The 23,251-nt window shown below is 40.2% G+C and overlaps 3 protein-coding genes across 3 annotated transcripts; 2 read left to right on the top strand and 1 right to left on the bottom strand.

The window, feature by feature from the left end:
- Positions 1-161: 161 nt before the first annotated feature.
- On the top strand, positions 162-8,286 carry stau1 (staufen double-stranded RNA binding protein 1). The gene is made up of 15 exons (XM_079218109.1): positions 162-277; positions 1,902-2,216; positions 2,477-2,598; positions 2,702-2,858; positions 2,986-3,142; positions 3,259-3,430; positions 3,532-3,627; positions 3,768-3,980; positions 4,069-4,212; positions 4,349-4,495; positions 4,604-4,679; positions 4,786-5,105; positions 5,193-5,315; positions 6,918-6,997; positions 7,547-8,286. Exons 2-15 carry the CDS (start codon positions 2,024-2,026, stop codon positions 7,632-7,634), a joined length of 2,088 nt encoding a protein of 695 aa, XP_079074235.1. The 5' UTR covers positions 162-277; positions 1,902-2,023; the 3' UTR covers positions 7,635-8,286.
- A 1,196-nt stretch (positions 8,287-9,482) lies between these two features.
- On the bottom strand, positions 9,483-12,157 carry rdh20 (retinol dehydrogenase 20; the record flags this gene model as incomplete). Its single annotated transcript, XM_079218313.1, has 5 exons — positions 9,483-9,603; positions 9,690-9,821; positions 10,212-10,357; positions 10,534-10,632; positions 11,705-12,157. 5 exons carry the CDS (start codon positions 12,155-12,157, stop codon positions 9,483-9,485), a joined length of 951 nt encoding a protein of 316 aa, XP_079074439.1.
- A 2,664-nt stretch (positions 12,158-14,821) lies between these two features.
- LOC306736661 (somatomedin-B and thrombospondin type-1 domain-containing protein) lies at positions 14,822-18,179 on the top strand (the record flags this gene model as incomplete). The annotated part of the gene is made up of 5 exons (XM_079218312.1): positions 14,822-15,053; positions 15,380-15,571; positions 16,405-16,483; positions 16,622-16,804; positions 17,992-18,179. 5 exons carry the CDS (start codon positions 14,822-14,824, stop codon positions 18,107-18,109), a joined length of 804 nt encoding a protein of 267 aa, XP_079074438.1. The 3' UTR covers positions 18,110-18,179.
- Between the last annotated feature and the right edge of the window lie 5,072 nt (positions 18,180-23,251).

Genomic DNA, 23,251 nt, shown 5'->3' with positions numbered 1-23,251 from the left:
ACACTATGAAAACCGTGATATCTCTTCACCAGTTAATCCTGCATTATTTTGGAAGCACTTCCTCTCCGTTGATGTCACTTCCCGAAGAGAGACTCGAGATAGAGCCATTCTCTTTAGTGTTTGCCCTGCTCTCCCTATGTCCACCTCCTCACCGCCCGCATTTTGATATATAAACAACACAGACTGACTCTTCAAATTGACCGTTAGCGAAAGCAAACGCTAGTGAGCCGACGTGTAGTAACATGGAGTAACTTTAAACAACAAAAGGAACGACGAGGTGAGGTTTATTTTTTGGCAGCGACTTGTCGAAGAGGGGGTCGGGGTGGGCTAACGCTAGCTAGCGAGCCATTTCGCCGGCTCTTCCTGGTCTCCCTGTGAGATATTACTAGCATTTGAATGAAGTAGCGTTAGTGTCAAGCGCTGCAGCTAACCGGTTGTGAGTGCTTCTTCCCGGAGACACCATTGCTGCCACCGTTGTAGCTAACGTTGTGTGGAGGATGTCCCATCATGTCCACCCCCTGCACCCAGTGAGCTAGTGGGCTAACGTGGTCCTCTGAGGAAGCCTACAAACCTTCCTGTCGGCCTAAATAAAAGTAAAAACTGCTTTTATATAGAACTTGTTGGTGTCCTCCTCACTCAAGTCTGCTGTAGAGACATGTTCACACACATTGTGGCCTATTCGAGCCCAAAGATGTGAGAAAAACGAAGCTCCACATTGTAACAGCTAGCTAGCTTGCTGGTTAAGCTTTGAAATAAAATGGCATGTTGAAGGTGACTTTAAACTAATACGTACGTTTATTTACATTGTGAATATTTCGTCGCACGAGCTACGTGTTAAATCAGTTAATTGGCATTTTAATTTCATCGCAGTGAGCGAAGGAGCCGAAGGCCCCACAACACCCAGACTGTGACAGACACCTCCCAACCTTTTGATGTGCACACAATCCATACAAAGAGTTTGTGTTGACAGCCAGGGACACGTACTTTAACGTGATGGGGACACAGCGGGGGCTCACAGTGGTTGGTGAACGGGTTAGCTCTGGTCAACACGTCGCATTACTACATTGGTTGGTTGTTCTTGCTGTGGCTGAAGAATGAAGACTCTTTAATGTTGCAGGGCATCGTCCTGTGTTGGGACCCTGCACACAGATTCATCCCTATGATACATGCATGAATATACAGTGTTATGAGACCTGTATGTTGTTCATATTTAAGTCAATACACATGTGTAAAGGGCAGCTAGCTGTCATCCTGTCTTGCACTGCTGTCATTATTTTAGCTGTAAATTAAGTCATCTGTAAATGTCACAGTGGAACAAATAACATGAACCACAGATGAAATATCTGAATATGTTAAATACATCTAAAAGGATAGACATATTCTGTAACGTTGACCAATGACAACAGAGCAGAAACCAGAGCACAAAAGACACATTTATTTGAATGTTCATTCAGGCGGCTCCTTGTCCTTTTTATCATATGATGAGAGCACTGCATTGTGCTTTTTACTATCATCTATGTAGAAAATCATGTCAGTGGATTATTGTAACGTTAAACGATGAAGGCAACATATTTTTAGCACATGACAAAATTCATATTTTCAGCTTAACAATCGGAATGGTTAAAGGTGCAAAACATATCTTGCAATGTATACATTTAAATTTGAGGGTGCAACAAAAATGTCTTCATTGATTCCCTCCCACAATCCAGACAAATGCAAGTTCAGTAATTTGGAAACCAAATTCTCCATAGATGTGAATGTGGTTGTTTATGTTTGTAAGGCAACTTACTGGAGGCTACAGTATCTGTGACGGTGCATTTTTTTCCACATGATTAGAGCATGAATATTTTCTTCCCATTTAGAATGTTCTTATTTACATATATTATATCTTGACTTTCCAGGCAGAACTTTCATTCAGACTTCCTCAGTCTACAGTTCCTCCCACTTTGGCATTCACCATTGCTGCACTACAAAGCTCCCTGCTTGACCTCAGCCTAAGCAATACCAAGCTATACCAACAAAGATGTCCCAGCTCCAGTTTCAGTGTCCGGCTAGCCCCATGCCCGCTGCCTCTGCCCCACTGCAGCTGGGGCAGCCACAGCCTTGCTACAGCATCCCCTGTTCTTCAGGCACCCTTCCCTCGGAGAGCGCCAGCCAGCCCATCAGGAGCTCGGCTCTCCCTGCAGGCTCAGCCACTCCCTACAATACCACCACAGGTTTGTTTTAAGCATTTGTTTGCTTTTGTCAAGCCACTAACATGTGAAGGGCTCTCTGTATGCCTAGTCATTGTATTTCAAATATTTAGGATTGTATGCTTCTTATTTTAAAAGGTTCATGAAGCCCTGTGCATCTTTTTAAAACTCTTTGTGTATTTTTCAGATTTTGGGATTAGAAGCAGCCCTTTATTTTTGTATTTATGATCATGTCTGTTTGCTTAGTTGTGAGTATTTTGGATCTTATTTTTGCTTTGTCACAGTATCTAACATGGCAAACCCTAAAGAGAAGACCCCCATGTGTTTGGTGAATGAGTTAGCCCGTTTCAACAAGATTCAACCGGAGTATAAGCTGCTGTGTGAGCAAGGACCAGCTCACTCCAAGGTACTTTCAAAATCATTTTTACAGACGAACAATGCTGTTGTGTGGTGTCACAAGTTCTTGTCGTAGTGAAGGTCTATTGTCTTTCCTGTCTTGTATCTCTCAGATTTTCTCAGTTGGGCTTACACTGGGAGATCAGCACTGGGAGGCAGAGGGGACCAGCATCAAGAAAGCCCAGCATTCTGCCGCTGAATCCGCCCTCATGGAGACGACGCTTCCCAAACCCACCGTGAGAACGCCCCGCAACACAGGCAAGAACCCGCGTGGGCTCATCTCACTGGCTCTGTTGCAGTCTCTTTCTAATGTGTGTTACCACTTAGCAGGAAATAGTTTTCTCATGTGTAGTTTTCTGTCTGTGGTTTGTTGGTTTTCTTTGTGCTGGCCTTACAGCAGATGGCATGACACACACCATGGAGTTAAATGCACTATGTATGAAGCTTGGTAAAAAGCCTATGTATAAACCCATCGACCCATATCCGGGGATGAGACCACCAAACTTCAATTACAACGTCCGGGCCCCAGCACCTTACCAGCGCTCTATGCAACAGTGAGTTTCTTTAGAAAAGAGGACATTCTTCCATTTCGGTTCTGATTATGGATTATTTTATGAAGTTTGATTTTTAAAGGTAATATTGAGATATTTAATTTTTTTATGATGTCCAGGTACTATTACCCATTTCCTCCTGTGGGACCAATGATATACCATATGGAGCTTTCCATCGGAGGCCAGCAGTTTATTGGGAAGGGACGCACGCGGCAGTTGGCAAAACATGAAGCTGCTGCCAAGGCCCTAAAAGTTCTTCATAAGGAGCCAATATTGCAACAGTTGCCAGTGGTGAGAAAAGAAGCACGTATTCAGCATGAAATAGTGCTACAAAGCCATTGTGCAAATTTATTCAGGCATTTCTTTCTTTAATGTTGTTCTCCTCTTGACAGATGAATGGAGAGCCCGAGGAGGAGAACCTCAACAAATCAGAAATCAGTCAAGTGTTTGAAATTGCACTGAAACGCAACTTACCTGTCAATTTTGAGGTGATTTATGCATTTCCTTTTATAAATGGTTATAGCAATACGTAAGTTCAGTGATACAATATGTAGAACAAATGTCATTTTCTAGCCCAGTTTATTTTCCAGTTTAATAATAGGACCCAAATGTTCCTGTTGCTTTCCAGGTTTTACAGGAAGAAGGCCCTCCCCATATGAAGAGTTTTGTAGTGCGCGTTACAGTTGGGGAGTTCCCTGGAGAGGGCGAAGGAAAAAGTAAAAAAATTGCCAAGAAGCTTGCAGCAGCTGCAGTGCTGGGGGAGTTGAGGAGACTACCCCATATACCCAGTGTGGAAAAGACACTGCCACGCATCAAAAAGAAAACAAAATCCATCATTAAGGTATTGTAACCAGTGAGCTGCAATAAGTATAATCAGTACAGACCTAAAGACTCTTCATTAAGTAATGATTAATTTGTCACGCCAACAGCTTCAGACCAGCCCAGAATATGGCCAGGGAATGAATCCCATCAGCCGCCTGGCTCAGATCCAGCAGGCCAAGAAGGAGAAGGAACCAGAGTACAGCATGGTGACAGAGAGAGGTCTACCTCGGCGCAGGGAGTTCGTCATGCAGGTGATTCAACAGCGAGGAAGGCAGGCCGTTAACAGGACTAGTGCAACATCTCTTTATGTTCTATTTTGCCCTTCCTTGTTGGTTTCTCACCCATTCTGTTCTTTCCTCTGTGATCGCTGGATGTTTCGTGGCACAGGTGACCGTGTGCGGCGAGACCGCCGAAGGAATGGGACCTAGTAAGAAGGTGGCCAAGAGGAACGCAGCAGAGAAAATGCTGGAGCTCCTGGGCTATAAAGTGCCTCAGCCTCAGCCTCCGAAACCGGCACTTAAAACAGATGAAAAGGTACGGCGACACCTTTTGTTAAGCATGTCTAGTAAACATGACAGACAAGAAATATTTGATATCTGTGACAAACTTTCATTCCTTCTCTAACTGTTTTGTAATATTTAGGCCCCGGTGAAAAAACCTGGGGATGGGCGCAAAGTGACCTTTTTTGAGCCTGGCTCTGGAGAGGAGGCGGCATTGAGTAAGTGATCGTAGATCTACTGAATAAAATATTTGGCAGTAGTCATAGTGTGTTATTATTTCTGTTGTGCTAATGCTCCTTTTACAATTGTGTTCTTTCTTTGAAGGTTCCAAGGAGGAGGACTTCCGCCTACCTTACATGAGCCACCAGCAGCTGCCTGCAGGTATCCTGCCCATGGTCCCTGAAGTGGCTCAAGCAGTCGGGGCCTTCCACGCATGCCAGGCTAAGGACTACAGTCGAGCTGTACCCAACCCAGGCAAGGCCACAATCACTGCCATGATTGCCAATGAGCTGCTTTACGCAGGGACATCACTGACTGCTGAGACTATCCTAAAGAACAAACATAATCTGAACCAACTTCCCCACGGACCCCTCACCAGGCCTTCAGAACAGCTCGGCTTTCTTGCATCGGTGCAAAGCCTGCAGGTAACTGATAGCATGTTCTTTGGTGAATTCAATGAGGCCATTTTTGTGCATGCATTTCATTTAGACATTTTTTGTATTTGCTTGCAGGTGGAATACAAAGATTTCCCCAAAAACAATAAAAATGAGTTTGTATCACTCATTAACTGCTCCTTCCAACCACCGCTCATCAGTCATGGGATCGGGAAAGATGTAGAATCCTGTCATGATATGGTGAGTTTAAAAAAAAAACTACAAAATGTATTGTTCCGGTTTAATACTCTGCAAGGAATAACATTGTGTGTGTGAACTCTATTAGCTATCAGAAAAGGGACAACTTTACAGCCCAAATTGATAGATAGATAGATACTTTATTAATCCCTAAGGGGAAATTTGTTGTCAAAGTAGCAGTTTACAAACAGGGATGGAAGATATATACAAAATAAAAATAATTGGGATGAAAGATATGTACAGCACAGTGTGTATTAATTTAGGAAATTAATTTGCACAAAAAATGCAAAGTATGTGTAGTGTATATGAAGTGTAAATAAACGTGATGCATTAATCCACAGAGGATCTGGCAAGAGGTGACTTATTGTAAAGTCTTATTGCCGTGGGCAGGAATGTTGTCCTGTAACGGTCCCTGTGGCAGCGAAGCTGGATGAATCTTTTGGAGAAAGTGCTCCGCTGACGCTGCAGTAGGTGGTTATCATAACATCCAATGATAACAAAGCAGGAAGGAGTATTTTACACGGTGTCATATGATCCACTTTCTGTTTTTGGCAGATTACTTTATTATCCATTAGATAAAAAAAAAAAATGGAAATGAATTTTTGGCACTGGCATATAAGACAACACACACCATACTAGGGATGAATCAATTCCTCAAGAAACTTAAATTACTCGATTACTAAAAATAATTGATGCCGAGGGAGAGCTGGTTAATGTTAGCTGTTAGCCTGCACAGTCCTGCTGGCCGAAATAACAGAGTTGCATTACGATGCGTTCCATTTCTATTCTGTAAAAATGACTATTGAGAGCTAAGGTAAAACAATAATATTATCATCATGATATGTTCAAATATAAGATGGTAAAATGTGTTTTTTGGCAAAAACCTGAATATAGAAAGTTGTTTGATGGAGATGTTTTCAAAATATAAAATGGATACTAGAGAGGGAATTATGGCATGTTTAAGCATCTTATAATACATAATGAAAACGACTCATGCTAAGCCTTCTCTGCTGGCCTAAAAAGAATCACAAAGTTCAGAAGAATCTTTTTTTTCTTTTTTTTTTATAATTAAAAGTTATAGCTATTTTATAATTTAATTATTTTTCCCTATTAGCTTATTTTCTCATTGCACAGCTTCCTCTGTTGCACTGCCTTCAGCCTGCAGCTTTCAGCCTGCTGCGTGGCCGCTGGTTAAGGATCTGTTAAGAGCGCTCATTCAATCACATTTCACCTCTGTTTCTCTGGTAGATTAGCGGCTCCGTATAGCAGAGTGAGCGTCTGCTGTCCACACATGACAGTCTGTATGAACGCGTCGTGTAGTGGGCAGCTCGCCGTGTTCAATACAGGTCGGTCTGACAGTAACTCCTGGGAAACTTTTTTTTTCAGTCCGCACCTGATGTGGACACACGGCACTGAAGGCCTAGGTCGAAAACGCATGGCCCGCCACCGTTGTAAAGTGTGTGGGTGTGGGTGGGTGGAAGGGAGGTGGGAGTAGGGCAAAGGCCCTATTTAAACAGGATCTTATTGAGATTGAGTAAAGGATTTCTTGTAATCCTTCTTCCTAGCCACTGCAGTAACCTGTACTGTTTGTTCTTCACTCTTCAGGCCGCATTGAATATATTGAAGTTGCTCTCAGAGTGGGACCAGCAGTCAAGTGAAAGGACAGGAAATGGACCAGTCTCTCGGTAAGCTGTGACCAACATCGCCGTACTTAAAGCTGTGTTTTTGACGCATCTTTCATTCTGCTAATAACCATCATAAGTAATCAGAATTAAAATGCCTCATGTAAACACTTCAATCAGCATAAAATGGAGATGTTGTTTGTGCTCTGCTAATTTCCCAAGTGCTGCATGTTTTCCAGGGAAACTTGGGAGAATCTATTCATTTTCGGAATATAAACCAAAGGCTCAGCTTTTGCTTAATAACGCTGGTATAGGTTCATAAAAAAAAAAAAGAGCCAGTAACTGTTTCAAGCATTCATCGTGGCCCATGATCAAGGGGTGAAGTTGCAGTTTTGCATGTTTTTTTTCTTTTCTGATTGTTTATCATGTAAATAGAACAGTTTTATCGGTTAATTATTCAGCACACAGATAAATACTTCTATGGGATTTATAAATGACATTGCATACATTAAGAGGAATTAACACTGGTGCACATAAGCACAGCCACGAAGGGAATATTTTGGGACTGATTATCTGTTAACGGTGACACTGCATGTGTCTTATTTTCTACAGGTGTGGCAAGCAGGAAATGGAGGGTGACTTGCACCTCAAACAGGCTAACTCAAGCACATTGGCAAAGACCCTGGATGGCACTGTTTAGATGATCCGGCTCGGTTGTCTGTAAAAGCACTAGAGAAAACTCAGACACTGTTACTAGTTTTAGAAGCCTACAGGAAGCTTCGGGCCCTGTAGACTCTAAACCATCACTCCTCATATTCATCGTTCCCAAATGTTCACAGTTAAACAAGATTGAAGGGGAAAAAATAGGTTCCTCCGCTTGATTTTGTTTAATTGTTCACAGTATTTATTTTGTTGCTTTGTAGAAAAAATAGCTGCATCCTAGTCAATGAGTTGGGGGTTTTACTACAAGAAGGAACAATTAACTGTGAATTCTGTTCTGTTTTGCCTAAAACTGTTTTTCCGTTGTGTGACCTTCTAATTCTTGTTTTTAAGTATTTTACGTTTCATCCCCCGCTGAGGTAGTTTAAACAAGCTCTTGTCAAGGTTTGGACCTCTTCTTTGTCTAGGGTGCAGCTGACGAACCTTTGTTGATTTTCCTAGAGTGCTTTATATCAACAACCACAAATGAAGCGTTACTGACATTACCATGTAGGGCTGGGAAGCATTTGTGACTAAATGTAGCGCGTGATGTAATGTAAAGTTCTCTGCCGTGTGTGAACGGGACACATCCCTTTTGCGTCAGTTTCTCCGATACTCCACTCCATCCCTTATGTCAACCTCCCTTCTCTCTCCGCTCCCCATGGTAATTAAACTTATGTGCATACGTGCACAAAACAAAGACTTTGGTTGTCTCGTCTTTTTTCTTCTCCTGCCTATAACTGAAAAGTTGATGTTATCTAGTAGCTTTTGAATAATGTATTATCAACTTTTATCTGTTGTGGCATACATGTTGAACGCAATTGATTGCATTGAACAACAATTTGATTATTTAAGATATTATTTATTATGCATATACCATATTTTGAAATATTTTATTAATATATATATATACATATGTGTGTGTATATATATATATATATATATATATATATATATATATATATATATATATATATATATATATATATATATATATATATATATATATATATATCGTAGATATTGCTCAAATATGGCTAAGCCCTAGGGTTAAATGCATCCTTGTGTATCATTTAAGTTTGATCAATTCTGATGGTGATTATTTCTATCAAATCTAAGTTCTGATTCTTATGATAGTATTTATTCTTTATAATTCTGGGACGTAATGACTATAACAGTATAGTCTTGCATTATTTTGAAGGAAATGCTTCACCGTTAGTCATACTTGCTTCCTTGCATGAAAATAGTTGTACGCTGTCATTAACTGTTATTGTATCTGTGGTGTCTTTTGATATTAGCCTCACTTGTAATACCCCTTACTTGATGCTAACATCCTTACATTTGTTCCTTCATCAGCGATATTACTCTTTTATGCTTATTTTTATGCCTTGTGAAACGTAAAAGAACATAAGCACACAAATTACTTGCTCTCAGTAGTAGTAGTGGTTTTCATTCATTTTATTTCACGTAAACATAACACGGCACAATACTCTGGTACATTATTAAATTACAGATTTTAAAGTCACTCCAATTCCCCTTTTGGCTGCTTCAGGATTCAGTCAGTGTACAGTGTTGTGTGGTTGAAACAGTCTGAAAGGATGTTAATTGTCATCTGAATATTGCAGAAATGTGTATGAGGATGCTGATGACCACTTGGCTGAGCTGCCATCTAGCATACATTTCTGAATGATCCTTCTTAAGATCAGATAATTTCATAGTTGACTCCTGGCTGTAGCTGAGCAGTTTGGTCCACACAAGCAGAAGGATTTTCATTTATTTTTTAAGGACATTTGATTTTAATTTGAAGGTTTTGACTCCCAACAGTTGTCTTAACTGTACTTAGGTACAACTATACAACCTTAACAGAGCCATTAGATGTGTGTTTCTTCTTGCTGTCAATGAAAGGGTACATGCACTTGTCGGACCCCATGAAACGATACGTAACCACATTCGATTCCCATGGCAGCAATCTGAAAAGAAACAGAAAATAATGAACATCAGCTGCTAACACTTGTAATGGTCGCTAGTTAACATGAAGGTGTAACTTTGCTCTTACGCTCTGCAGAGGAAAGGCAGGTATGTGAGGCGGGGGATGCACACTAATGGTTGGTCGATCAGGATGGCATTCATGGCCTGCTCGACACAGTACTGCGGCTCCAGAGGAGGTAGGAGCAGTTCCACTTCCTCCCTAGAGGGGGCGTCCAAGGACAAGCAGGCCGCTTATGAGTTGGTATTTAGCATGTTGACAGCAAACCAAACATGAGCAGCCACACGCAGTAGCATGCCAAGTCCAATTTAACCATATTCATGTGCTGCAATCTGTACAGCACTCAACACAAATTTAGTTTAGCATATGAACTTACATATTTTTAGAACCATTACTGCAAGAAAATACATTGTAAACTTAAATCTAGAGGAACAGATGCCAGGAAGTCTTGAATAATTTAAAGCAAGTTTTTAAATATTTGGTGTGTCTGTGTTTGTTGGGTTGAAATCGCCCCATTCACGTTCTAAGAAATAGCATTTAATGAAAGGATGTGATTGAATTAGGCACTATGTGTAAGTTGTGTTTACATACCGTATCTTGCAGCCTTCAAACATGCCCGTGTCTACAATGTAAGGGCACACAAGGGTCGTCTTCACTCCTTCGACCTCGTCAGCCAGCAGCTCATGTGCCAGAGACTCGTGAAAGCCCACTGCAGCAAACTTACTGGCACAGTAATCCTGTCTCAAACAAAAAGCAAAACTTCTATTTAAGAATGTTGCAAATATCTCAGACCTGCTCAGACAGCTGTTTTTGTGATACGCATTTTAATGTGGTTCTTTATTTGCTGACTCAGACAGAGAAGTGAAGGAAAGACTGCAACATGTCGTATGTGTGTGGTCCCTCCCCGGTTCACCTCGACACAAGCTGTGCTGAAGAGACCAAGGACGCTGGCGATGGTGACGATGTGTCCATGATTCTGGGCCTTCATCTGAGGGAGGAAGGCCTTCACTGTCTGAGGCATGGCGCGCGCGCACACACACACACACACACACACACACACACACACACACACACACACACACATTGTTAGATTGCAGCATGTTATTATGAGGCAACAAACCATGCAGTGTTCATATGACTTAAATGTTGCTCAATGTGAAGGAAGCTTATGTTTTCAAGCAGCTTCATATAAAGAGGATTTATGCTCCATAGTGTGAAGGGGATAAAGCTATTAACGCAATATATGTTACACGTCATGTGTCGCACTGTGCACAATAAGCTGCTCTGTATAGCAGCTGATGCTGAAAAGATTGTACAATGTGAAAACCAAAAGCTTCATTTCCAACTTTCTAGATTTCCGTCTGTGCTAAATCATTGTCCGTGTTGGACTTAGAAAGTGTGTCTCCTGCAAGACCTGCCAGATTTGAGTTTGAGAAATGAAATAGTGTTTAATAATCTGGGAGCACAACGGAGAAGGGGGCACCCCATCTAAGCAGTCAATGTGTGTGCGGCTTTATCTTTTATTAAAATCTCATAGCTGATGTGTTTCTGATAAGGCGTGAGTATGTTCAACATTCAATTATACACAAGCTAATCTAGACGATGACTGAACTCCACCCACAAGTGGTCATGGTCTTGACTGTATAATGTATACGTGATTTGCTGCTAAATATCCACTAAGGATGACCTCAGAAAGACATTTTAGTAATACATGACGCTGCACAGACAGACTGTTTCGATGGTGGGTCACCTTTTTAACAACTGACTGAATTTTGATCACAATTTGATTTCATTCATGTAATTTACAACAAAAGAGACTGGTTGTGAAATATGAACATAGTTTACTTCCTTCCCATAATTAGAGAAGCAATTATTATTCTGGATGAGCAGATTAATAGAAGAAGTTTCATCCTGAGGGTTCCGAGCTAACGTAAAAATAAATACATAGATCATCCACTGTCCTCAAGGTAATAGGACGTTTAGTACTAAGTAGTAAGTCATTACAGCTGGACTTCCTGTCTGTAAGGATGTTGTCTGCTTGGTGAAATGTCTCACACATTTTAGTTTGACTGAAGCGTTCTCACCCAGAAGAGGGCATGGCAGTTGACCTTCATGGTCCTCTCGATCAGTTCATCCGGACAGTCTAACATGCGCTCCCCAGCCACCACTCCAGCGTTGTTCACCAGCATTGTGACGTCCCGGCCCAAGTCCTTTCGCACAAGCTCTGCGCTGCGATACACATCTTCCCTGTTGGTCACGTCCACCGTGTAAGTGTGCGCCTTACCCCCCATCTCACGCACCAGCTTGGCTGTCTGCTCGTTGGGACCGCTGCTTATGTCCCAAAGCACCACCTCTGCCCCGTGCTTGGTGAATTCCTGAGCAAAAAGACGACCCAGGCCGCCGCCTGCTCCGGTGATCAGCACCAGCTCGCCATCGATGGGCTTGGTGCGCGGGCGCAGGAAGATGCGAACAGAGTTGCGCAGGATGAAGTAGATCACATCCAGCAGCATCATCTGGAGGTCCATGAGGAAAATCATTTTAAACTCCTTTACTGCTGATGGTCTTGACCAGCAGCCTACAGTGGGTTACACTTCACACCTGATTTCTGTGGAGGTGTGTTTCCTAAAGCCTGACTAAAGTTAGATTAAGTTAGTGAAAAAGATGCAGAGAGCCAGGCTGGTGTTTCCCTCCTTCTGTGACCCTCAGCCTCCTTTCGTGGTGTATTTAAACCCTCTCCTCCCGGATTAGAGGAAATACCTTGAGCTCCTAATGAAATCACTGTTAAAGCCAGTTGTGAATGTTTTTTAACCATTACTGATGTGCCAAACGGCATCACACTGAGTTAAAGATTCTTGAAGCACATTATTATTTAAAAAATTCACGGCTTGCACATACTGTACACGTGAAATTCAACATTATTGAATACTGTATGAGAAATAACTGTGAAAAACGTGCACCTTTATCTAAATATAAATATCTGCATCATATGTGTACGCAAACACCTCAGTTTATCTCTCAGGTTTCTCAGTATAAACAGAAGAACCAAACTGTGCGCTCTCACATTGAGGGGCATTAAAAGACATTAAATGAGACAAAAAAATGTCTTTACTATCTATTCTACAGCATCCAAAATGCAGTTTGTATGTATATCCAGCCCAGACTCCCAGACATCTTGTGCATAAGTGCAGTGGCTCAGATGTTAGCACTGCTGCATCACGGCAAAGTTATAGTTAAGTAGTCAGATGAAGTTTACATTTTGTTTCACCGTACAAGTCCCAGCTCTACCCCTGCCTCACAATCATATTAAATAAGAGCATAAGGCGATTATGTTAAAGTGAACTGGAAATCTCAACATTGTTACTTATGTCCCAGTAATGCTGCTATTTGTGTGTCACGTTTTTTGTCTTTTTGGTGAACACTGCCAGCCTTGTTTACTCCCTGTGTTGGCACATGAGCCGTTTGCATGTTTTATAAATCGTGAATTTAAATTCACTGGCTTGAGAGAGCTAATACAACACCATGACCACCATTTATTGTTGCATCTTAGCTGATATTACCACCAGTAATGCAAAGGTCATCTATGTATATATGTAGTATATTTTAAAGATATTGAATAACATTTTAACCTGGTGGAATTTATGTTTTTATCTCACAACAATATGATGTGTGTTCAAATATATATATATATATATATATATATATATATATATATATATATATATATATATATATATATATATACACACACACAGTTTTCTTCTTTTTTTCTTCTTTTTCTAAAAGACAGACTTTATTTACAGAAATTGGCCAAGGCTGTAAAATGAGTTTAGTTTATGTACTGCCAAGAATTTTGCCCTATTGTGACTTGTTGAGCAACAGCAGCAAAGTGAGCGCCTTAAATCTGGCATGCACACTGGTATGCAGCTCAAGTGATGTGGATCCAGTGTGGAGCTGTTTCTGATTGTTTGACAGCCAGTTTTCCTGTTGGATGTGCCATAACAATGTTTTACTGTAGGGCTATTTCTGTCTTTTCAGAACTGAGTTAATCGAATCTGTGCAACTTTTAAGACACAATATATCGCCCCAAATGTAAACAAACATTTCATAATTTTGTTGGGAGAACTGCTTTAGAAGTTAAGACTATTATTATTTTGAAAAGTAAATAGAAAAAAAAGAGAAGAAGAGAAGATAAATACATTATGAGAACAGAAGGGAGGGGTGATTGGTGTCTATGGGCTATTGGTTGTATATCCAGTCAGTGCTGACCGTCTGTTTAATGGAGCTATGAATGCTCATCGTCTCCAAAGCAGTTTTGTAGGGCCACACATGGGGAAACGGCTCCACAAGTGTCCTGGTAATGCTTGTTCACTGTGTCTATACACAGTATGTTTCCCTCAAGTCCTAATCTTTAGTTTGTGGTGTTTTGAGCAGTGTAATCTTTCAGCTCACCCCTCTTTCTGTTCCCATCTTCTCCCTGGACACACACACACAGTAGAAGGCTACTGGAAATCTTAGTTTGAGTGCAAGCCTGCACTGTCCACATTGTTGTTCTTTTGCATGAATAACCTCAGCCACAGGAGTTTCATTAATCCACTGTTTTCACATGTTGAGGCACACGTTGGCCTGGGAAGCTGGCTGCCCCACCAACATACAGAGAGACAAAGAGAGACTTTAAGCAAACAGACATATATTTTACTGTGGTTTTGCAAGTGAAGGTAGATTTTTCGAGATATTTTACTTGTGGTTTCTCTAGAAACATGTGAAATGCCATTTAAAGGCCTAAAGGTCTAAAGGTCTAAATCTTACTTTTTACTCTGTTTTGGAAAATTAACCATAAAGTCCTGTGTAATAATTATGATTTATACATTCATTAAGTCTAATATGTCTAATCTAAAGCTTGCCTAATTAATCTGTTCCTAGTCCAGTCTAACACTTAACCTTTTCTAAAATGGTGAACTGTTCCTTTAAGAGATACAGAGTTGACTCAAGAATAACTTCCAACTCACTGATCAGTGCTTCAACTCCTGTTGGTCGCATTACTGACCTCACCGATCACACATGTTAGGTGTGAGTTAATATTAAGACTTTTAAGCACTTCAACAGGACAGTACTTAAAACGCTCCACTGGTGAATAACTTCAGACTGGGATTACTGCTCCATCCATTACACTGTTGCATTATAACAGAGCATTGCATGTTGTGATGACCGTCGGGAGGAGCAGTTCTGTATCCTTGGTTTGTCTCGGGGTCTCTTTATTCCTTGTCGGTCCGTGTCAGTCGGGCTGTCGGGAAACAGGTGTATGTTGCACCGGCCGGGACCCATCGTGCATCAGCAAAGGATGGAGGTCTGACCGGTTCTATGGCCCCTGTTACTGCGACCAAGCCTGTGTCTCCACTCTGGACTGCTGCCACGACTACAAAACAGCCTGCCCAGGTGGGTTGGTGCTGACAAGAAAATGTATCTTTTTCCAATATTGAATTAAATGTAATCTATTACAGAACACTGTAATGTTGATATTAGTTTTGAAGTCTTAATACAATATATTGGCGTCATCATATAGCAGGAAACCAGGAAAAAACATGGGCCTAACCAAATGGATACAACTTTGTATTAAAAGCCAAATTTGTTGTGGAATTCAGGGTGGCTGTGAAACATGTTAATGGTTTGATCATATCATATTTACTAGAGGTCTACAATGTCGCTGAAATGTTCTGATTTGTTGACATTGTGTTTTCCTCTCTCTGCCTCTCCTCTTTCAGCGCTGCCCTGCGTGGTGAGCGAGTGGACCGAGTGGTCCGGCTGTGCTGAGCCCTGCAGGGCCACAGTCCGCAGGAGGAGCAGGACGATCCTGCAGGAGCCGCTCAACGCAGGTAGACCCTGTCCCAATCTGGAGGAGCAGGCCGGCTGTGCTGAGTACTGGTCCCAGCAAGGGAACTGTCACAACCCACTTGGTGAGAAAAATCTACATGGATCCCTCTGAACATCTGTGTGATCATCACATTATTCTCTGGTGGAATAACTTAATCCTGTTAGTGAAAAGTTATTAAGAGCAGATATGGTTTGGTAAGCAAGGTTATTCAAAAGTGTGCCATATGACATGCGAAGTTAATAGCTGGAACAGACTGCAATGTAAACAAATACTCTGTTACTTGCTAATTGACCTGTAAAAGACACATTAGTGAAAATCAAATTATACTGAAAACCACATATCCCTTTATACACCCACTAATAATTAAGAAGATAGATAATTACCCTTCTGATTCTAATATTCAAAAATGATGCAATGTCACATGCAAACAAGTGATTTGTTTTAATTACTACCTTGTTGTCATTTTTAGATGTATGTCAACAGTGTTTGACATTCTGATAATTCTACACGTGCAGTCATTTATTTAATATTTGTCATAATAATATATGCTGCAGTGGCAATGAACCACTCAGTAAGACTCAGATTTGGACAACCCATTATATTCTATTACCCATTCTCTATTGACAAGGATTTATGTAACTGTACAGCATATGCTGTTATGATGTCTGTTTCGATGTAAAAGAGTGACGGTATACCAATTCATGGGGTCTTAAGACATCTGTAGTAGTACAAGCACTACGTTTTAAATCCATCTGATGAAGCTACATGAGTCAATCTGTTTCTTTCAGCTTCCCAGGCTGTTTCACACCAGAGCATCTTACTTTCATGAGCATTTTTCCAGCACATGCTCACTTTAAATGTATTAGTACTGCAACATATGGTCGCATGCGATGTTCTCATCATCTTCTTCTGCAGTCCCAGCACTGATTATCACGGGTGGCTATGGCAACGCCAGGAAGAAAAGAGACATCCCTGACATCAGCGACATTATAGGGTAACAAGTTTAGAGAGTGTTTTTTGCCTTTCATTTGTTCTCATGTATTGTCAATATGTATTTACTCTGAATTTGGTTTGTGTGTGTGTGTGTGTGTGTGTGTGTGTGTGTGTGTGTGTTTATGTTTATGTAAAATAGGTATTGTGTCCAGTTTCAGTTGACCTCTCTGACTAAAGGATGCCAGCAGAGTTCGGGCCCACACACCCAGTGGATGCAGCACCTGAGGGAGGGACACCATGTGTGTGTCGAGTGCCAGCCGCCCGCTCTCGCTGCCGGACAGACGCATTGTGCCGGAGACGGAGAGGAAAATGAAGAGGGCAGGTAAAGAACGGAAAACCTGCCTCATAAAGAGAAAATGAGAATGTTACCTGCAAGAAAACATTGTCACATCACAACTTGCTTTTTTTTCACCATGATTACAAAATTAAAAAAAAAGCAATTTAAATTTAAAAAATGTCAGCTAACATTTTTTTATTCATAAAGCCTCACAAATTTAAGTTTGTGTTGTTCAGGAAATGTTAATGACCAGAAGAGATAGAGGTATTTGTTTTTAAAGCCCAGCCAAAGGTTTATTCAACCATGAAATTAGATCTTCTCCCATAACTCTCCTCAAACAAAACAAATTATCCCACAATGGTGAACTGTTCCTTAAAAGATATACTAGTAGTAGGATAACTGTAGCCCATAAAATGCAAACCTAAAACATTGCACATTTTCTGTCATTGCATTGCTACGGAAACAATGATTACATCATATGCAATTATTTGGAAACTCTTTGCAATTGACCATGTAGTTTTTGAGAGCAGCCCATTTATAGACATAACTTAAAGGTGCTCAGTGGCGTTTTCTTGTATCCAAATAAAAGTTATGTTTACATTCAGTGTGTCTCACGCATTGCGTGTATCCCTGACAAAAATGATGAATGCACTATCTTACTCATAACACCTTTGCAAAGCTTATTTTCCATTGTTTAAACCATGTATACCAGGAGGAAGTCTTCTTCTTTTCTTCTTTCCTTTACGCATTGCTGCATATATTGCAGCATTACCGCCACCAGTAGATTCGTGGAATAGTGGGACACCATTGGCATGAATGAGTATGGTGTGCATGTGGCACATGACAAATCAAACGATGACCCACTCTGAGCAAACTGCTCCATAGCGTTACTAGAGGTCCAAAACTCCACAGGGAACATTTAATTCCAAATCACATTCAACCTCACTTTAACCCAGATCTACAGGACAAACATTGTTGCACCGCATAGACAGAAAGTCTTAATATATGCAAACGTCTGGCTTGTATAACACTGTTCTACCTGTTTCTGACATAATAGCTGTGTCTGCATTTAAGAGGTGCATTTGTGGATAGACGTGGATCAGTTGTAATGCATCTCTCAGATCTGATTGGTAACAATGAGGACTACCACTAGAGGGCACCATTGTATATCGCTTGGATTTAAAGAGACATCTTGTGACCACTAACTCCTTCCCCCTCCATGATTCCTGCAGAAGACAGTCTCTCCAGTGGCAGGCGGTGGGAAACCCTCGATGTCGGGGTGTGTGGAGGCGTGTGGGGAGGCTGCAGGCCTGTTCCTGCCCAACAGCCCACAGCTTCCTCTTCATCTAACCTCCTCCTCCTCTACATGTTTACTCAGACTTGTGTTTAAAGAACAATCTGCCAGAAAATTAAATACTGGCCACAATACAATGCTTTGTTGTACCTTCTTCTCCAGATTAATGTAAACATTTGATTAATGTGGCTGAGTTTGTGCCAGTTAAAATCAATTTACTTAATCAGAATATAATACATGTATTGTCCTTTACTGCTCAACAAAAGCTTTCATATTACATATTCCTTTTTCAGTTTTCATAAAAAACTGCAAATTACCAGTAAAATGAAAGTCAGAAATCCCTAATCAAAATGTAAAGTGATTTGATTTATTTCATTTTAGTCATCCAAGGGAAATGTTGCTTGTCTTATTAAGAAATAGAAATATCTTCGGACATTGAGACACTTTTTTTTTTACGTGACAAGTACTGGCTATGTGTGAATCACAACCAGTCACAACGCCAAAGTTACAACATGCACTGAACAACAGAACATTTATACAGAAACAACAGCATAGAAAGTCAACAGGTAAAAATGAGTTTTGTTTTTTACAAAACAGACAGCCTCGGGACCTACAAACAACATTGTATAAGAGCTGGCTAAGGTCGTTCACATATCTTTTTTCAATTCCCTGGTGTACTTTATAAAGACTGATGGCTTAGGCAAGGTTGGGGTCAATTTCACTGAGAGTTTGTGTTTTTAATTTGTAGGTTGTAATTAGTCTTATGCTATAATACTGGTTCCTTTTATTGTGTGATGTGTGTTTTACTCCATCAAGGCATCCTGAATCGACCCCAACCCTGTAATACAGTGTTAGATTTTGTGGACTCGGGCTATACTTGCTAAAGCAGTGCTTCTTCCTGGGAATGGAAAGTACCACATCCTGGGAAAGAGACCTATGGGGTTCTAACAGAAAATGAAAAAGACCTGAACCTTTCAACAGTTAAATGTATCAACTAACGTGACAACCAAGTTCTATTGTAAGTAAAACAAAAACAAAAAAGCGTTTACAGTACAGTTGGGAGCCTTGTTATTGAAAAGTTTGAGAATCTGTGCTCTTAGTTTGTATCAATAAATGAGAAATAAAAACAAGATACTTGATTGTGTTTTCTTCATAAAGCATGATGGTCTTTTGAATTAAAGTGAAATTAAAAGGTCTTAAAGACGATTCGATTGGCTCCCTTGGAAATTCAGGACAGAAAAATGCCGAAGTAAGGATGACTTGCAAAAAATAAATATATATTTTGTTTTAAATTATGGTGGTTCCATGTCACAGTATCACAGTCATGTATGCAATCACAACATCATGTTTGATGTTTCTTTTCTAATACCTTGTCTAAAAGCTTAATATACTATACCAGTTTCATGATTTCTGTGCATGTTCATGGGTGCGTATTTGCGTTAAAAATAAATTTCAGTTATCTCAAATAATACTTGCTGTCTGTTCATAGAATATTGATTGTCATCATTATTGAAGATATTTCAGTGAAACATGGTCCTTTGGGGGGGTGGTAGTAATGAAATACATTTACTCTCGTTACTGTAACAGTAGTTTTTTGTGATTTTCTTTTTTTAAATCTGTAATTTTACTTTTACTTAAGTAGCCTAGCCGACTATGTATCACAAGTATTGTACTACATTTCAAGTCGCTTCCGTTACAGGGTAAACACATAAAGTCACGTGATAAAGACCTGATGAACTGTGTGAGAATGGAACAGAAGGAACCACATATATCAGCAGCTGCAGCAGAGAGGAAGTTGCAGGGGAGTCTGCGGCCGGAGGGGGGCGGAGCTCCAGAGAGGAGACGCCCCCGGAAATGATGACCTTACATATTGCGTTCACGGGCCTGACGCATGGGCCGCGGCCTGAGGCTAGCACTTTGATCAACATCAAAGTAGGGATCACATGGGATGTGGTTATATTGAGCATTATAACGGTACCTAGGCATAATTTAAACATTGTTGCATCTATCCTAATTAATGAATAATTTAATGCAACAGTGCAAACATTAATGCAACAGTGCATGGGCGCTAATCGATATCGATGTAACACGTTGGATAACATGTCGGGCTCCCCAGGTGTGATTTAGATCTACGCTCACTGAGGAACTTGTATTATCTGTGTGCAGACGTTCTGCTCATTGGGACCGACTAGACTGGTTATAACTCTCCGAGAATGAACGAGTAGATGGGAGGAACCAGGAGCAGATTGTGAAGGATTTCGCGGCGCTGTTAAGACAGGTGAGTATCACGAGACACTGCTGAACCCTCCAGACGAGAACGTTGAAAACCACGTGGTTGCGTGTGCGCGCGCTTTTCGGTGTGTAAACTGCGCAGTCTCTCCTCTGCTGTTTTATACATGTCCACATTGTGTGCTTTGGTGATGTTTTATTCTACTTCGTGGTTTCGATAGTGTTTTTTTTTGTATTGGCGATAATGTTTTTGTCGAGTTTCGTTTCGTTTCTTAACTCTTGCAAGGCTATGTCAAGGAAAGCAGTTTTATATTTATATAACTGATAACCAGTTGTAAGCACAGTCTGCAGAGTGCCATCTGTTGGCATGGGCTTAAAGGGTCTTCTTGCGGATGTTGTTCCACCTGTGTAGAAGTTCACATTTAATGCAATGTATTTTCTAGCCTTAACAGGTTTAAATGTATTCATAGTACCAATACTTTTACTTGAGTACAATTCTAGAACTCAGTGTGTAATATAGAAAACCTAAATAATGGGACAGAAAACCCCAATGTTGATTCTTAAGTGGTTGTGTGATCTGAATTCCCTTTATCTTAGTGTAGAAAATATAATTTAGTTACATTTTTTGACTGATGAAATGGACTCTGAAAACTGGCTGAAATGTTTTCTTTACAAATAAAGAAAACATTTTGAAATCTCCATGAACATTCAAGTGTGACAGGCTGAAAGATGTTGGCATACATTGACCTTGAATTTCCATAAGATAAAGATAAATATGGAGTGAAAACGTAATCCAACTAACATCCAGCTGTTGAACCAAATGTCAGCTAACCAAAAGAAAATGAAATATAATCGACAAAGTTTGCATTGTACATGCCCTTTTTGTTATGTAATTGAACCTGTGCCACTTCCACCTTGTAAAGTGATATGAAGATGTTTATTGTGGGAATAATTAATTAATGTATGATCATAACTAAAGAAGCAACCAGGCACAGCACATTTTTGGGGAGACTTAACAAAAAAAAAGCATTCTGAATTTCACCAGAAGTCATCTGAAGTCAATTGTCCTGTAGGACATTTTCTCAATTTAAAAATCGAATCCAGACAATATTTAGTTTAAGATCTCTTTGAGAGTAACCTTTTTTGTGAACTTAGCCTCTAATATTAGCAGATGTGCAACAAAATAAAATGATTAGATATTTTATTAAATATTTCTCTTAAATAAAAAAAAGGAGCTTGTGAAGATCCATAACGTGTGCCTCCCACCCCATTTCTTCTCAGCAGTAAATTAATCTTAATATCTCATACAATTAGATTGCAATTTGTGTTACAGTTGCATGGTAGTCAGAACTGCAGATGAAATATGTTGAAACAGGAGCAGGTCTCCCCTCGACATGCAGCTCATTCTTTTCCATTAAGCGGTAGCGAGGCCGCTCTAGTGCACTGGCTTCACTGCCGTCTCACACGCGGTTCCCTCTGCCGCTCTCAGTCATTGCTATTCCTTTCACACCTCAGCTCCTCTCACTATGGGAGAGCAATATGAAATGGTTCAACTCTGTGATTAAAACAGGAAATGAAATCAGGGTTTGTGATTAGACTCTGAACAACAACACTGAAATACATGTCGATCATCTTCTTTTGACTAAGATTTTACTCAACACCTATACACTAGTGCAATTAATTATGTTATTTATATCTTTCACCATTATATTTGTGTCCAGAAGCTTTTACAGTTTGGTCAGTTGTCTTTGAGACTTGGTTTATTGGCAGTGAGGGTCGTCTTTGCTGCATGTCTTGTTAACATTAGAGAAAGTTATTATGACTTAAGATGTACCTGCTCCTGAGGTTTTTAAAGGTATTACAAAAATGTTGTAGCTTCACATTCAAAATTGGATTTGAAGGTTGAGGGAGGAACAGCGGGTTCTTAATACATTATACTAACTCCGTTCATATTGGCTTGGTCTATAAAGTCAATCTTAATATATGATTTATTTCACATTTTTAAGGTTGGGTTTATGGTTAAAATACAGCACTTTTGTCCGCCTATGTCCTGTGTATGCTAATTCACGTATAATGTTTAATTATTAGTGATATGTAAGACTGTTTCTCTTTGCTATGTCAAAATATAAACAGATAATAGTGAATACATTCAGGGGAATTGTAGTATTTATGAAATGCTACAGAGATTTTAGACATAAACATAACAACGTACAAGGTCCTTACATCATAATGTTGCTTTTACACAGTACTCGTAAATATGCACAGTGAGGAGTGGCTCTGCTAACATGTGACTGCATACTGTTACTTAATGGGTGCATGCCTATGTGTGCGTTCTCGTATATGTGTGGAACATACGTTACATGCAATCAGACCTTCCCGCCCCAATTAACAAATAGTTGCTGAGCTGCGGCCAGCCTTTGGCAACGGCTGCTGTCACCATGGAAACTAAGTGTATCTATGTATCTTGAAAATTGTCTTTCATACCTCTATGTACCGGGTGTGTGCTCATGCATGGGTTTCATCAGGCCAGGCATTTACAACTGACTTATGGTAAAGTTAACCTGGCGGTGTATATTTAGTGCCATTAAAAGTTATTTTGAGGATTAAAGGAACAAGGACGAGATGTAAAACTCCCTTGCTATAAATACACGTATATTCCATTATCTGTATCTGAGTGTGATGCCTTTGGACGCTTTCGTATTGGTCAAAGGGAGGCCAATGCATGCAGAACATCTGTTACTGAAATCTAAACTTCGTGTCAGTAAACATATATGGTAAACATAAAAAAAGGATATTAGAGAATTTTCATATGTTCCATTTTTAAAATCGTCTCATGTTTTTGTATGTTGACCGGTTGGGTGCATGCATGCTTCGTAAATGTGTGCTTTATTCAGCTATCAAGCGTATTACTTCTGGCTTGTATGTTACCTCATATCAAATATATTCTTGGTCCACTATCCAAAGACAAT

Source organism: Taurulus bubalis (genome assembly GCF_910589615.1).
Source record: "Taurulus bubalis genome assembly, chromosome: 5".
NCBI classification, from domain to species: Eukaryota; Metazoa; Chordata; class Actinopteri; order Perciformes; family Cottidae; genus Taurulus; species Taurulus bubalis.
This window is presented reverse-complemented; position numbering and strand designations above follow the sequence as displayed.

What these genes read in the sequence shown, in the direction of transcription:
- stau1 (XM_079218109.1), top strand. Translation starts at nt 2,024, where the DNA reads ATGTCCCAGCTCCAGTTTCAGTGTCCGGCTAGCCCCATGCCCGCTGCC. An exon ending in AAACAAAATCCATCATTAAG is followed by an intron (nt 3,981 to 4,068) that starts GTATTGTAACCA and finishes TCACGCCAACAG; the next exon opens with CTTCAGACCAGCCCAGAATA. An exon ending in GGAAATGGACCAGTCTCTCG is followed by an intron (nt 6,998 to 7,546) that starts GTAAGCTGTGAC and finishes TATTTTCTACAG; the next exon opens with GTGTGGCAAGCAGGAAATGG.